Source organism: Ctenocephalides felis, unplaced genomic scaffold (assembly GCF_003426905.1).
Source record: "Ctenocephalides felis isolate EL2017-DRISC unplaced genomic scaffold, ASM342690v1 CF-g0.4_SCAFFOLD_01170, whole genome shotgun sequence".
NCBI classification, from domain to species: Eukaryota; Metazoa; Arthropoda; class Insecta; order Siphonaptera; family Pulicidae; genus Ctenocephalides; species Ctenocephalides felis.
Genome location: NW_020537324.1, coordinates 84,011,506 through 84,026,527, shown reverse-complemented (window position 1 = coordinate 84,026,527; position 15,022 = coordinate 84,011,506). Strand labels below are relative to the sequence as shown.

Sequence of the window (15,022 nt, the reverse complement as noted above, 5' to 3'; positions counted from 1 at the left end):
ATACGGAGCAAAGAGTGCAGAAAATAAAAATCGAGTTTTTGAAAGATCGGAAAATCGGATTTGAATGATTTGAAAAACATTCAATTTGTTCAAAAGGTAGGTTCAGCCGTTTTGGAGATACCAAGCTAAATGCACAAAAAAATGTCAGTTTTTGCGAGAAATAAGCATCCGAATTGAATGATTCGGAAACTTTCTGCTTGTGTTGACAAAACAAATGCTTTTGGAAAAAAAAGATCATGTATTTCTTTATATTGAAAATAATAAAGATTTTTATTTTAATTCTGGCTGAAGTTCCAATATAATATATATATATATATATATATATATTATATAATTCTTATAAATATTAGACAAAGTTACAATATTTATTGTAATCTATTTGACAACATTTGATATAAATATATATGTTAAAGAAGTTATATATATAAAGATATATAAAGGTAAATATATATATATATATATATATATATATAAATAATATATATATATATATATAAATAATATATATATATATATATATAATCTTTTTTAATTTATATTTAATATATATTTAATATAATAGTTACATTTTTAAAATCGGTCTAGCCGTTTACGAGAAAAGGCCAAAAATCAGCTCTCACACACACACACACAAGCATAATATTCCAAAATTGATCTCATTCGATCCAGAATGACTTCAAAGGTCGAGAAAACACAAAATTATGGGCGTCCATTTGTGAATTTTTTTTTGGGGAATAGGAAGGTTTGACAAAAAATCACGAAATATCACGTGGCTGAAGGACGGGTCTAGTAAGATATCACAAGTATTTATTTCTTAACAGAAATTTCACAATTTTTCTCACAAATAAAAATGCACGTGATGTTTGGCGATGTAGGGAACGTAATTTTAAATATCACCATTTATCAGCAAGTATTGCTGACATACCTAGGTGTCCTTAAAAGTTACATTTTTTAATTTTAATTTAACAAATGGCACTTGTGTAAAATCTCGACTATCCATGCTCATAATGACTTGCTGTTTATCGCCCAAGTTCTGTTCATCAGTCTCGGACTTTTTCACGGGCCTCAACCACAAATCTTCATTTTCTTCAAAGATCTCCACAGTTCTACTTCGAACCAGAAATGACACTTGGAAAATATTGTCAATGGTTTTCCCAAAATCTTCAGGATCTAAAACGATTTGGAAGTATTTTATAGGTTTCGTTCTGTTGTCTTTGAAGTGTCTCATGATTTGGCTTTTTACTTTTTCCAAAATCGTTGCGGTTTTCTCGGTCTGTTCGGCCTTATCGATGCTTTCAGGACAAGTAGATTCGATTTCAACATGATTCTTTTGTGTCCTCTGTCGTTTCTGCTTTAGTTTTATTATTGGTGTTTCAGGATTGAAAGTGCCGAACATACTGTGGCTAATCGGGGGACTTTTTAAACCCAACATGGAGGGATCGAATAACTCAAGCCTTTGCTTACTCGAGGCGTGTACAAATCGATTTAAACCGTTTGCAGATTTTTTGTAGTCGTAGTTACTGGATGTTGTCTGGATGCATGCGATTTGGTTTCCGATTACATGTTCGTCAACCATAGCTTGTAATGGGTAAACCAAAATCTCCAAACAAAAATCAACAATTACAATGACAAAAAATTAGCAAACCGTTTAAAACCAATTGTAAACGCCTCGAGTAAACAATGGCTAGTGTTTTTCGGTCTCTGCATGTTGGGTTCAAAAAGTCCTCCGATCAGCCACAGTATGTTTGCTACTTTCAATTCTGAAAAACCAGTAATAAAAGTAAGACAGAAACGGCAGAGGACCCAAAAGGATCCCGTCGAAATCGAATCTACTTGTCCTGATAGCATCGATAAGGCCGAACAGACGGAGGAAACCGCAAATATTTTGGCAAAAGTCAAGAGCCAAATTATGAAACACTTCAAAGACAACAACATGAAACCTATAAAACACTTCCAAATCGTTCTAGATCCTAAAGACTTTGGAAAAACCGTTGACAATATTTTCCAAGTGTCATTTCTAGTTCGAGATAGAGATGTGGAGCTCTTTGAAGAAAATGAAGACTTGTGGTTGAGGCCTTTGAAAAAGTCTCGGACTGATGAACAGCACTCGGATGATGAACAGCAAGTCATTATGAGCATCGACATGGAGCAGTGGAAAGCCTTGGTAAAAAAATATGATGTGAGGAGGCCTATGATGAATATATTGAATCGTTATGAAGGCAAATGATAATGGATAGTCGAGATTTTACACAAGTGCCATTTGAACTTAGGTTAAAAGCCAATAATAATAATACTGATTGAATAGATGAGTCAATAGAGGATTGTCCTTTGAAACATCTTCGATTTTGTTCATTTTTTTATATCATTTTTATGTATGTTATTGTGTATATAGTTATAATCACATCATGAAAATTTCTATAGTTATCGCCAGTTTCTGGTGATCACAACAAACCCTCATGGTGCATCCGACTGTAAGGGCATCGAAAGCAGCATAATGCAAAGTTGAATCCTTATCATTATCAGTCTGGTTCACATCGGCACCTTTATCTAATAGATATTTTACCAAATTTAAATGACCCTGATGGGCTGCTACTTGCAAACAAGATTTGCCACCACTTCTCGCATCCACCTTAAAAAAAGAAAACAATCGTTAATATACATTAATAAGCCATATAAAAATCTATTATTACCTGATTAGGATGCTGTTCTATGTATTTCTGAACATAATCCATATTGCCTTGTGCAGCTTCTCGAACCAATTTATCAAAACCTGTACTGCTGGCCATAACTGGTAAAGGCGTCACTGTAAAAGTGACGCAACGTTAGGAACAAATAAATTATAAATACAAATAATGTTAAACAATTGTTTTCGCTTACAAACTGGTTCGTTCCTGTGATGACTCAAATCAGCCATGCTGTTGCATCGTTCTGGATTCATTGTGGCTAATCTTTGACGTGATGTTGATGTATTTAAAGGTAGATTTAGTGAAGTTACACATTGTGGATTCAAAGTCCAAGTTTTCTTTTCAATCTCGATGCGCAAATCGCCGTCGCTGTACACTTTTGTTACTACACCTGTTTTTATCAAAGCCTGAGAAAAAAATTATAATGAAAGAGAAAATAAAAATTATATCATATCAATAATTACCTGCAGCATATCTTCGACCCATTCCCCATGACCTCTTTGCAAAGTTCCGACGGCTTGGGCATCGCAGATGACCCTGACTTTGTCTCCGATGTTGAACGTCTGCCTTCCTGTAGGCTGTTGATGTTGATGGGGACGAGTTGATGTTGATGCACCATCGTTGACACCATTTATTGGGGCAGCTAGATAACAGATTCGTAATAGATAATGAAAAAGTGTTTAGGTATTTAATTATATGTATATAGTTGATGATGTACCTGCTGTTCCATCCACTCAAACCAAGGCTGCAGGATGAAATGTCCACCGATTCGAGCAGCCCTCATATTGGACACGAATGTCTCCACGTTCAGTTACTCTATGCATTGGGCCATCCTGTGCAATTGTGCACATGTCAACAATATCGCGAGGTGCTACTAATCGCAACGCAACCTAACCTACTCGTACTGGCAGCACTGGGCAGCGTCCATCTAGGGAAACAATCGGTGCGCTCGAGGGGAATCGAACAATTGCGCGAAATTCAAATTTAAGATTAACTTCGTTCAGCACTACAAATTTCATAAATATTTGATAAAACCAAAACTCTTTGATAAAACCAAACATTATTAACTAACACACAAACATAATAATAATACATTTCAAATACTCTATTACAATTTCATAAAAAAAACTGTTTAATATTTGATTTTATTATAACGAAATAAAATAAATTAACATATTTTTAAAGTATTAAATTACGTTATCGATGTAGTCACTGACAGATGGCAACACTAATTACGAACTGTAATTTTTTATAAATTTTTGTTTACTTGCAAAATGTTTCAACAGAAAATTAGTATTAATTTAATTAAATATAAAAATGTATAACGATTCTTATTTATAATTTGCAGTATTTATAGTTTAAATTTAAAATTTTGAAATGTTCGACAGACTTGAATATTTTCATAGCTAACTTCACAGCATTTTTACACACATATAAATACGCAACCGCATGGTAAGCGTTTGTCATTACTACTGTGTGTTGATACTTTTCAACAATACTGGTAGACTGCGAGGATCTACTCATATATAGTGTTTTGTGCTTTCTAAATAAAACCATGGCAGAAAGTGAATGTACTATCAAACTTGATGAGTTGTTAACTGGGGTAAATATTAAAAAAATATATATATATATATATATATATATATATATAAATAAATAACCAACTAATTTGCCAATTCAATAAAATATAGCATTTATAAAGGTTCTCTACAATTCGTTGGATGCTTGATTTCTAAGAATAATACAGTCTTACCATATGTGTATAATTGATAATGACAATCTTTACTTTGTCAAATAAATTGACGGTTTTTACACTTTTTATAATATATCTTTAACACATATCCATACTAAATAATTCAGTATTACCTGTTTTACACGTGATGATTGGCGGGGAATGGAAGGTATGTTTAAATATCGCCAAAGGATAGGGATTTTCCATAAATCCTTAAAGAATTGATCACGTGATTAATGGACGCCCCCTTGGCAAATCGAATTTTCATAAACATCTCCTTCACTAAATTAAAAACGATCAAATACCACAGATTTAAAGTAAGTTTTTCTTTTACCCCCCAGGTCCAAAATGTTGCGACCCAATCCGACATGCCCAATGTTGAAAAGCTACAAAAGATATGCTCGATCATGCATCACGCAACATCAATCGTCAAAGAGTACCAGAGCAACGTTGAAGTTGTCACCAAAGACGTCGATTTGGTAAGCAATGCCGCCCATGTAATTGGGAACCAAATCGCATGCCTACAGATAACAACCAACAACTATTCCCACAAAAAATTAGCAAACCGATTAAAACCAATTGTAAAAGCCTCAAGTAAACAATGGCTCGAGTTATTTGATCCCTCCATGTTGGGTTTAAAAAGTCCTCCGATCAGCCATAGTATGTTTGCTACTTTCAATCCTGAAACACCTGTAATAAAAGTAAGGCAGAAACGGCAGAGGACCCAAAGGGATCCCGTTGAAACCAAATCTGCTTGTCCTGATAGCATAGATAAGGCTGAACAAACCGAAGAAACCTCAGCAATTCTGGAAAAAGTTAAGAGCCAAATCATGAGACTCTTCAAAGACAACAAAATGAAACCCATAAAATACTTTCAAATCGTTCTAGACCCTGAAGACTTTTGGAAAACCGTTGACAATATTTTCCAAGTATCATTTCTAGTTCGAGATAGAGCTGTGGAGCTCTTTGAAGAAAATGAAGAATTGTGGTTGAGGCCTTTGAAAAAGTCTCGGACTAATGAACAGCACTCAGATGATGAACAACACTCGGGTGATGAACAGCAAGTCATTATGAGCATCGACATGGAGAATTGGAGAGCTTTGGTAAAAAAATATGATGTGAAGAGGCCTATGATAAATATATCTGATCGTTTTAAAGGCAAAAGATAATGGATAGTCGAGACTTTACACAAGTGCCATAAGGACACCTGAATATGTCAGACCCAATAATGTTAATAATATTGATTAAATAAATAATATATTATACTAATTATATATTAAGTATTATATTAATACTGAGTATTATATAATAGCTGAGTCAATAAAGAATTGCCCTCAGAAACATCTTTGATTTTGTTAATTTTTTTAAATTATTTTTATGTATAAGTGTAAATTATTTTTGATTTTATAATCACATCATAAAAATTTCTATAGTTATCATTTTAAATTCATAAATTTATTTACATTATATTATTCAATATTTTTCTTATTCATAACAGTTCCGTTTATTTAATTATATGTACTACCAACTGTACATATTTTTCAAACACGAATATGTTTTTCACAAAACACTCAAAAACTTATTTCCTAACAATAAACAAAATTATCTCCCCTGTTCTGAAATGTTTCTAATTTTGAATAGAATTTAATAAAAAACATTGGAGCTATTGTCAAAGGTTAAAAGGGGAGTAGGTTCTAGAATGCTACTCTTACTCTATTTAATTATTAATTAGTTTTGAAATTATGTATGTGTATATTTATATGAACGTCAATATTTTTTAGCTCATTATAGTAAAAATAAACAGTATAAATGTTTCACGACTATAGCGTAAGATTTGTATTAGAATAAGTATGAAATGTATGAATTTGTTTACAATAAAACAAGATAATTTGAATAAAATTAAATAATTATTTGTAACGATTTTTTTGTTCCAGGTTTAAATTTATTTATTTCTATATACTTTAGACTGGCCCTTAATATGGATGTCCTTGCTCCCAGAGGCTCAAATGCTTTTAAAAAAAATTCGTAATTTTAAAAATTTTCAAAAAAAAACTAAATATTTAAAAATTTCAAAAAATATCAAAATTAAAAAAAAAGATTTCTTACAAAAATTTGAAAGTATTTCAAAATTTTCAAATAAATAAATATTTTCAAAAAATGTTCAAATTCTCAAAAAATTAAAAAAATATACAAAAAATTTTAAACTTCTAAAAAAAATTTCAAAATTTTGAAAAAAAGTCTAAATAATCAAAATAAATGATCAAATGTATTATACACATACACATAAGTTGTCTTTAGAATATCGCCATAGATAAACAAGTATGAATATCGCTTAATTTAAAAAAACATTTATAAGTTTACAGTATGTATTTATAATAGATAATCTATTTGGAAAAGTGGCTATTAGTTTTTGGCAAAGGTAGGCCCAGCGGTTTTGGAGATACAGAGCTAAATGTTAAAAAAATGGCAGTTTTTGAGAGAATTAAGCGTCCGATTTAATTGATTCAAAGACCTTTCTGCTTGTTTCAACAAAATAATTGCTTTTGAAAAAAAAATTTTGTTACTAAATTTTTTTTTCAAAAAATATTTTTGTAATTTTGGATTAAAAATTGAAAAAATGACCCAAGATAAGCACAGTCTAAGCGCCACTCTGGTACAAATGTTTACCCAAGTGCGTTTAGACTGTTTATGTACTAAGAGCACTTTTCCAATTTTGTGAAAAACTATTGAAAAATGTGAAAATGACGCCAAAGCAAGCACAGTATAAGTGAAAATGTCGCACAGAATTATTTGCAAATGCGTTTAGACTGTGACTATATCGGTGCACTTTTTCAATTTTGTGTAAATTAGGCAACTATTTTTTTTAACTTCCCGTAGGGTAAGTTATTGTAATGGGCCGAAAATCGGAATTGAAAATTTTTACATTTCTCGACGTTTTGAAGGTTTCTGATGTGTGAGTGTGTGTGTGTGTATGTATGTATGGATACAAATTTCCAGTCACGTTTTAGGGCGCACGGATCAACCGATTTGAATGGCTCAAAAAACATTCGATTCCTATTGATAGGGAAAAGAGCTGATTAGTTTTTGGCAAAGGCAGGTCCAGCCGTTTCGGAGATACGGAGCAAAGAGTGCAGAAAATAGAAATCGAATTTTTGAGAGAACGGAGCATCCGATTTGAATGATCTAAAAAACATTCAATTAGTAATGATTGGGAGAAGTGTTTATTAGTTTTTGGCAAAGGCAGGCACAGCCATTTTGAAGATACGGAGCTAAATATGTAAAAAATGGCAGTTTTTGAGAGAACTAAGCGTCCGATTTAAATGATTCAAAGAACTTTCTGCTTGTCTTAACAAAATAATCGATTTTGGAAAAAAAAATTGCCCCCTTTTTTTAGTTTTTTGTATATCGAAAATATTTCAGATTTTATTTTTATTTCTGACTATAGTTCTAATATACTTTACAAATAATTTCAACTCTGCAATTCAGTTTATATAATTCTTATAAATATTAGACAATGTTACAATTAGACTGAGAGCCAGTGAACCTTTTGAATAACGGTGTTCCTGTAAGGCTAAAAATTTTTGTACAGATGATTCTTAACGTGCTACGTACGGAAACGACAGTCTGGCAGGTTTTAGCCCTGCACATCATGGTCGTCCAGGCGTTTGAAAGTGTAAAAAATACCCGAAAATTAAACTTGTTCCTGTAAGGTTCAAATTTTTATACGATATAATTTACTCATTGAGAAATTCGAAAATCAATCTGCCAGACCATTTCGACCTGCACAAATACCTGCCAGACGAGCCGGAAAGTGAGCAAAAAATGTCCCAAAATAAACTTTGTCCTGTAAAGCTGAAATTTACATATGTGTTTATCTAAGCAATTCTAAAAAGGACTGTGCCATTGCCAGACCATTCTGGCTAGCATAAGCCCTTGCCAGACGAGGGCAAAAATGCTATGGCGGGAGGCGAGTAATAGGCGTTGCGTGAAAACTTATAGCGTGAGAAATTACAAATTATGGTCAAAATAAACTTAATTAGTTACAATAAAATATATATTATCATGAATTAATCATCATTATCAGATATATCGCTAATTAATACTTCATCGTCATAAGATTCATCGTTATATTAGCTTGTAAGACTTCAATCATTGCTGATTTCGCGGTTTTATCCATCGCGGTTTACTCCATCTGCGTGGCACAGTGACATTAAAACTAGTTGGTATTCGTATTTTGCCTTGAGGCAAGTTACATGAACGTCCCGACTTAATCAATAAAAAATAATTCATGAGTGATTAAAAGTATTACGAGTGGATTTATTACACATAATTGAAAACGAACGAACACGTTAACTCGGAGTATTTTCTAAAAGCAAATTTTCACAAATCAATAATTTTTATAATTGAACCAGTTTTCGTAGGACTTTAATGGTTCAGTATGTTCATTAAGACCAAGTACTCTATCGTTATACCAAGTAAATCGTCCAATTTTAATTTTAACAAACGTGAAAATAACTACTCATTTTCTCAATCTTTGATGAATTTTTAAAATTAAACTACTTGTCGTAATGCGGTAATATTTCACTAAGTTCTATAAGACCATGATATATATATCAAAAAAAGTCCCATAAAAATTGGCTTAAATTTTGTTTTCAACAGTTAATTACAAGAAAACGGTTCGGTAGATTTTCACCTAAAACTAATCAATATCATTCCCAACTAATATCTTTCGAACAGTTTTTGATTTTTAAACTCGATTCGGTAGTATGAGCTTAAATGTGGATGAAAAGTTTAACACATTTTTCCAAATTATAAAGAAATGGCAGATCGTAGCACAAATCAAATGGCTTTTGAATTTCTGAAATCGGTTCCGGCGTTTTTGAGCAAACGTTGATAAAAGGTCTAATTTTGACAAATGCCAAAAAAGCGATATCAATTTTTGCAAATTTTGATGGATATTTAAATCGGTCCAGTCGTTTTTTAGAAAACGTCGATTTACTTACGGAAAAAAATCTGTTCACACATACATACTTTTTCCAAATTTGGTCTCATTCGATTTAGAATGGCTTGAAACGTCGAGAAAACATAAAATTAACGAATGGGATTTTTTGATGAAAACAAACTTCTTCGGGAAGCTAACAATTGTAATGAGATATGATAATGTTTTTTCAAGATCAATATTATATTGGATTTATCGCGCTAACAGGTGACCAACCAAATCACGTTGGACACGAATTTCGTGAATTTTATTATTAGATTTAATAGGTTTTTTTTCTGAAGAAGAAATTCATAATTTTTACCTGTGAAATTTTTTCTTCAAATCTCTTACCCTCCGTTGTGCATTCAGAAATAAATGTTTCTTTCCAACTTTCACCTATTTTCAGAAAATTCAATAGATACTTAATAGAAGCCTGAATTGAAGTATTAGTTAGCGATATATCTGATAATGATGATTAATTCATGATAATATATATTTTATTGTAACTAATTAAGTTTATTTTGACCATAATTTGTAATTTCTCATAATATAGTTTGAATATACGCTATAAGTTTTCACGCAACGCCTATTACTCGCCTCCCGCCATAGCATTTTTGCCCTCGTCTGGCAAGGGCTTATGCTAGCCAGAATGGTCTGGCAATGGCACAGTCCTTTTTAGAATTGCTTAGATAAACACATATGTAAATTTCAGCTTTACAGGACAAAGTTTATTTTGGGGCATTTTTTGCTCACTTTCCGGCTCGTCTGGCAGGTATTTGTGCAGGTCGAAATGGTCTGGCAGATTGATTTTCGAATTTCTCAATGAGTAAATTATATCGTATAAAAATTTGAACCTTACAGGAACAAGTTTAATTTTCGGGTATTTTTTACACTTTCAAACGCCTGGACGACCATGATGTGCAGGGCTAAAACCTGCCAGACTGTCGTTTCCGTACGTAGCACGTTAAGAATCATCTGTACAAAAATTTTTAGCCTTACAGGAACACCGTTATTCAAAAGGTTCACTGGCTCTTGGTCTAAATATTTATAATAATTTATTTGAAAACATTCAGTATTCCTCGAACATTTCGTTACGGTACGGGAAGTTCCAGCAATTTGCCTTAAGGCACGATGCCATAATAGCCTCAAGACAGAATTCCACTTACAGCTAGTTTAAATTGAATTCGAAATGAAATGACGATTGTTAATGTTCTGGAGTTAAATTAATTTATTTATAATGTACATTTGATTTGCTCAGATATAACAATAAGATAGCTAAAATAATGAAAGTTACAGCTGTAACAAACAAATACTAGTATTTGTAATAATATATTTGAAAACGTTTAAAATTTCTCGAATATTTCATTACGGTGCGGGAAGTTCCAGCAATTTGCCTTAAGGCACGATGCCATGCACCCCGCTAGTTTCTGATATTATCGTGGCGTTAATTTTGTGTGTTTTGTTCTTTGTTCATTATGTATTGATATTTATTATGTACATATAAATAGTTAATTATTCATTACTTTTTATTTCGAATAAACATTTCAAGAATGTACATAAATATTTGTTCTAAAAAATCTACCCAATGATTCAAAAACGATTTATGATAACATTAAGGTCAATATTTATTTATAATTTCAAAAATATATAAATCAATAAACTTAAACATTCAATCCTCCTCACTCGTCCAACAATCCATTCCTAATCTACCTACATTTAATGTATCATAATATTACAAATATAAAACTTTAATAATACGACCTACTCAATAACTTATAAAACTCCGTCCATTAAATTTCTCGATTTGTTTTATTCACAATCCTTTTTCGATAATAATACTTATACTATAATATGCAAATTAAAACCTTATGATATATATATTTATGTGTACAATTCTTATTATTATAATAACCTGTTGTTGTTGTTCATCGTCTTCTTTGATGACTGGCAACATGTTGTTGTTTATCTTTTTCTGCGACAGACTCTTTTGTGTTCGGCTTGCCAATGCTGTTGCTGGCAAGTCGTTGAACAATAGGCAGTGTTCCAGCAGCAATAGTATATTGCCTCGTCTCCACAATAGTAACACTGGAAGAGGATAAAAGATTAATTATAAGAATATATATATATATATATATATATATATATATATTAACAAAGTCTAGTAATCGGGCATAATATCAATAAAAATAAAGTAAAATTTTAGCTTTATCTTCAAGCTAAAAAATCTGAACTAAAATTATGTCAAAAATATTCAATGTCTGGATGCGAGATAAAAAATGATTGAATTACTAAAATGGCTATAAAAAATAGGAATTTGTGGTAGAAGGGAGAAAATTTAGGGCTGAATGTATTTTCATAGAAAAAGTTTATTCACATAAAACAAAAAAAAAACACTTAAGGATATTCTAAAAAAGTTGAACCAATTAATCAAAAAAAGTATTGAGGGCGTTCAACCCTTAGCACTAAAGGATATGAACTTTTTTTTACTTTCACAATATATATTAGTTATAAAACAAATTTATTAAATTGATTAGGTCTATGCTGTTTTTACATGTTTTTATTTATATTTTTCTGTAATTATGTATTTTTTAAATTGTTTTAAATTGTAACCCTGAAATATTTAATTGTAGCACTGAAGATGGGTCAAATCAAGACCCGAAACGTATGTTTTCATAATAAAAACATTTTTCTTCAATAAAACTGTTTTTAATTACTGGATGGATGCCCAAGAACAAATTTTATCATATATATCTTCTATATATATAAAAATAAGTCGGGTTTTCCTTCCTGACGATATAACTCCAGAACGTACGAACCGATTTCGACAATTTTGCATTCGTTGGAAAGATATCGGGCTCCGCAAGGTTTACAGATAAGAAAATTAGTGGTGCATGGCATCGTGTCCTAATGCAAATTGCTGGAACTTCACGCACCGTAATTAAAAATTCGAGTAATGACATTAGAGAGATTTATCAAAATTATGCTTGGTTAAGTCAACGAGCAATTCTTCTCGCAAAGAATAATGATGTACACGCCCTGAATTTCACCATTCAATCAAAAATTGCTGGCGATTTGGTGACATACCAATGATTCCGACTGGTCTTCCGTTTGACTTCAAACGATTGCAATTTCCAGTTCGCCTTGTGTTCGCAATAACAAGTCGCAAGGCCAATCGCTTAGTGTTTGCGGGATAAATTTCAAATAGATTATTAAGAAAATCATTGTCTTTCACATGGGCAGTTATACGTTGCCTGTTCAAGAGTTGGAAAACCACTCGCTTTGTTTGTGTTAACGTCAGACCGGAAAGCAAAAAATGTGGTTTATCAAAGAGCACTTCAATGAAACGGATAATTTGCGGATTCACTTTCATTTACTTAAAGAAGTTCAACTAAAAAGACTTCATTTTTGTAATCCAAATAAATTCATTATTGTTGTGTAATAAAATCATTTTTTTCCTTTTCAAATATAAAACAAACAAAAAATTTCTTCATCTTTCTCACGAAACCAACTGGTGGCGAAATGGAGTTCGTCGGGTTTGGTAGTATATATATATATATATATATATATATATATATATATATATATATATATAATGAAATCAAAGAGACTCACCCATTGCCTTTTCTTCACCTCGAACAAAATCGATTTAACATGTTCGTCAACCATAGCTTGTAGTTCTGCTTCCCATCTATAAATATTAATTCACATATTAAAACTAGCTGTAAGTGGAATTCTGTCTTAAGGCAATTAAGGCATCGTGCCTTGAGGCAAATTGCTGGAACTTCCCGTACCAAAAATTATTTGTTTAAAAAACAATCATTTTTGAAAAAATTTTACTTAAAAAAAATAAGATGTTTGAGAAACTATACATTGGACAAAAAATTACTTTTTTTTGAAAAAAAAAATTTTCTTTATTTTGACATATTTTGGAAGATCTAAACTTTTTTCAAAGCAATCGCACTGCTTTAACTTTATAAAGACGAAATATCAAAGGTCATATCATACATTGGTACGGAACCCATAGGAATGTAAAAAAAAATTATACTTATTGTTAAAATCTCTATAAAATATCTGATAATTTCATGTGCATATGTCTAATGATCATTTTTGACCGTCAAATGACATTTTTTTTTTCTTTTTCATTAGATCTCCGAAACCGCTCGACCTGCCTTTATGAAAATTTGATCGGTTCTTCACCTTGTCAATACAAGTAAAATGTTTTTTGAATTATTGAAATCGGACGCTCCGTTCTCTTAAAAACTGAGTTACCGTTTTTGGCACTTTTTTCCCCGTATCTTCGGAACGGCTAGACGTGCCTTCGCCAAAAACTAATCAGCACGTCTCCTTATCAATACGAATCAAATGTTTTTTGAATTATTCAAATCGGTTGATCGGTGTTCCCGAAATCGTCGACGAAAATTTGTATCCGCACATACATACACACACACACACACACACACACATCCATTTTCTTATGCCATTTTCAGAAACCTTTGAAACGTCGAGAAATGCAGAAATTTTCATTTTCGATTTTTTTGCGATTACTATAACTTGCCCTACGGGAAGTTAAAAATAAATCAAGTAAATTGTTTAATCATGCCTGTTTTGAATTGAAATTTGATTTACTTCAAAAATAATATAATCTATATTTGCTAGATTTGGCAAAATTACATCCAGGACAAAATCTGTCTATCATTTATCCTTTTTCCCCACCTTTCATTTTCGGCCATAAGAGCCTCATGAGCGATCCTGGCGGCTTCCTTCATACTCGAAGCCTGCTCCACCTTCAACTTTATCCTTTCAAAATTCTCTCTGCGAGACACTCCGCCGCCCTGAGTGGCCCTGGCCAGTCGTGGGGCTTCACCCTGTTTGGAAACTGCACCAGAACGATTTGCATTCGATGAATTGGACGTAGAGTTGGAATTGTTCTGCGACGTTGAAGGAATTTCTTGGGTGGAACTTATCAAGGCTTCTTGGCTGCTTCCGATGCTGCTGTGGGCCTTGGCTCTGGTCGGTTTGGAGGAATAATCCTGGGAAATAATAAATATGGTAAATGACCAATTGATAAAAATCGATTGAAAGTCGGTTAAGCAGTTGCTTAACCGGCCTTGAATTAACTATGATATATCTTATATATAAAATGAAGCTCTCAATCAAATGATCCGGTGAAACTTGAAAACGGCTAAACCGATTTGGCCAGTCTTAGTCTTGAAAAATTCGTGCTAATCAGTAGGTTGTCGCAAAGGTGAGATATTATTTCAAAATCGCGTTAAAACTTTACATTTTTAGTTTGAATTTTTTTGTAGAAGCGTAATTTGTATAAAATAATGGACGGTGGCTAATACGTCAAATGTCAAATGTGTTTGATGATGATGTTCAGTTACGTTTAATAGGATGTTTTACGTGAATATTATTTAACTATGATTAAATTCCAGTAAGTAGTTCTGTTCGTAGTTATATTTATACCACAAAAACGTTAGTAAACAGGCCGCCGCAAGTGTACTAGAAACTCAAAATATCAACTTCTTTGAAATGTTAATATGAAAATGCATTTTTGGCATATTTTTTCAAACACGATGCTCTGGAAGATCTCATTTGTATAATTATATACTCATTGGTACTTATAAA

The 15,022-nt window shown here is 32.0% G+C and overlaps 5 protein-coding genes across 6 annotated transcripts in view; 2 read left to right on the top strand and 3 right to left on the bottom strand.

Moving 5' to 3' along the window:
* Positions 1-925: 925 nt before the first annotated feature.
* LOC113367837 (non-structural maintenance of chromosomes element 4 homolog A-like) lies at positions 926-1,576 on the bottom strand. The gene has a single exon (XM_026609415.1). It carries the CDS (start codon positions 1,574-1,576, stop codon positions 926-928), a length of 651 nt encoding a protein of 216 aa, XP_026465200.1.
* A 165-nt stretch (positions 1,577-1,741) lies between these two features.
* On the top strand, positions 1,742-2,227 carry LOC113367836 (EP300-interacting inhibitor of differentiation 3-like). The gene has a single exon (XM_026609414.1). The coding sequence runs from the start codon at positions 1,742-1,744 to the stop codon at positions 2,225-2,227; it is 486 nt and encodes a 161-aa protein (XP_026465199.1).
* Positions 2,187-3,583, bottom strand: LOC113366364 (E3 ubiquitin-protein ligase MIB2-like). 2 transcript variants are annotated; one of them, XM_026607966.1, is made up of 5 exons: positions 3,403-3,583; positions 3,149-3,327; positions 2,878-3,075; positions 2,691-2,803; positions 2,187-2,629 (listed from the first exon to the last, which is right to left on the bottom strand). In XM_026607966.1, the coding sequence occupies exons 2-5, from the start codon at positions 3,168-3,170 to the stop codon at positions 2,399-2,401; spliced, it is 564 nt and encodes a 187-aa protein (XP_026463751.1). In that variant the 5' UTR covers positions 3,171-3,327; positions 3,403-3,583; the 3' UTR covers positions 2,187-2,398. The 2 variants fall into 2 exon arrangements, with proteins under 2 accessions (XP_026463751.1, XP_026463750.1); XM_026607965.1 differs by having other exon boundaries at positions 2,188-2,629; positions 2,878-3,091.
* Positions 3,584-4,159: 576 nt separating this feature from the next.
* LOC113367835 (non-structural maintenance of chromosomes element 4 homolog A-like) lies at positions 4,160-5,585 on the top strand. The gene is made up of 2 exons (XM_026609412.1): positions 4,160-4,287; positions 4,758-5,585. The coding sequence occupies exons 1-2, from the start codon at positions 4,240-4,242 to the stop codon at positions 5,583-5,585; spliced, it is 876 nt and encodes a 291-aa protein (XP_026465197.1). The 5' UTR covers positions 4,160-4,239.
* Positions 5,586-11,073: 5,488 nt separating this feature from the next.
* LOC113367834 (zinc finger MYND domain-containing protein 11-like) overlaps positions 11,074-15,022 on the bottom strand; it is a 26,055-nt gene continuing 22,106 nt past the window's right edge. The window contains exons 6-8 of the mRNA XM_026609411.1: positions 14,108-14,424; positions 13,007-13,082; positions 11,074-11,479 (exon numbers count right to left, since the gene is read on the bottom strand). Of these exons, the coding sequence (XP_026465196.1) occupies positions 11,357-11,479; positions 13,007-13,082; positions 14,108-14,424 (516 nt within the window). The 3' untranslated portion in view covers positions 11,074-11,356. The remainder of the gene's footprint in view (positions 11,480-13,006; positions 13,083-14,107; positions 14,425-15,022) is intronic.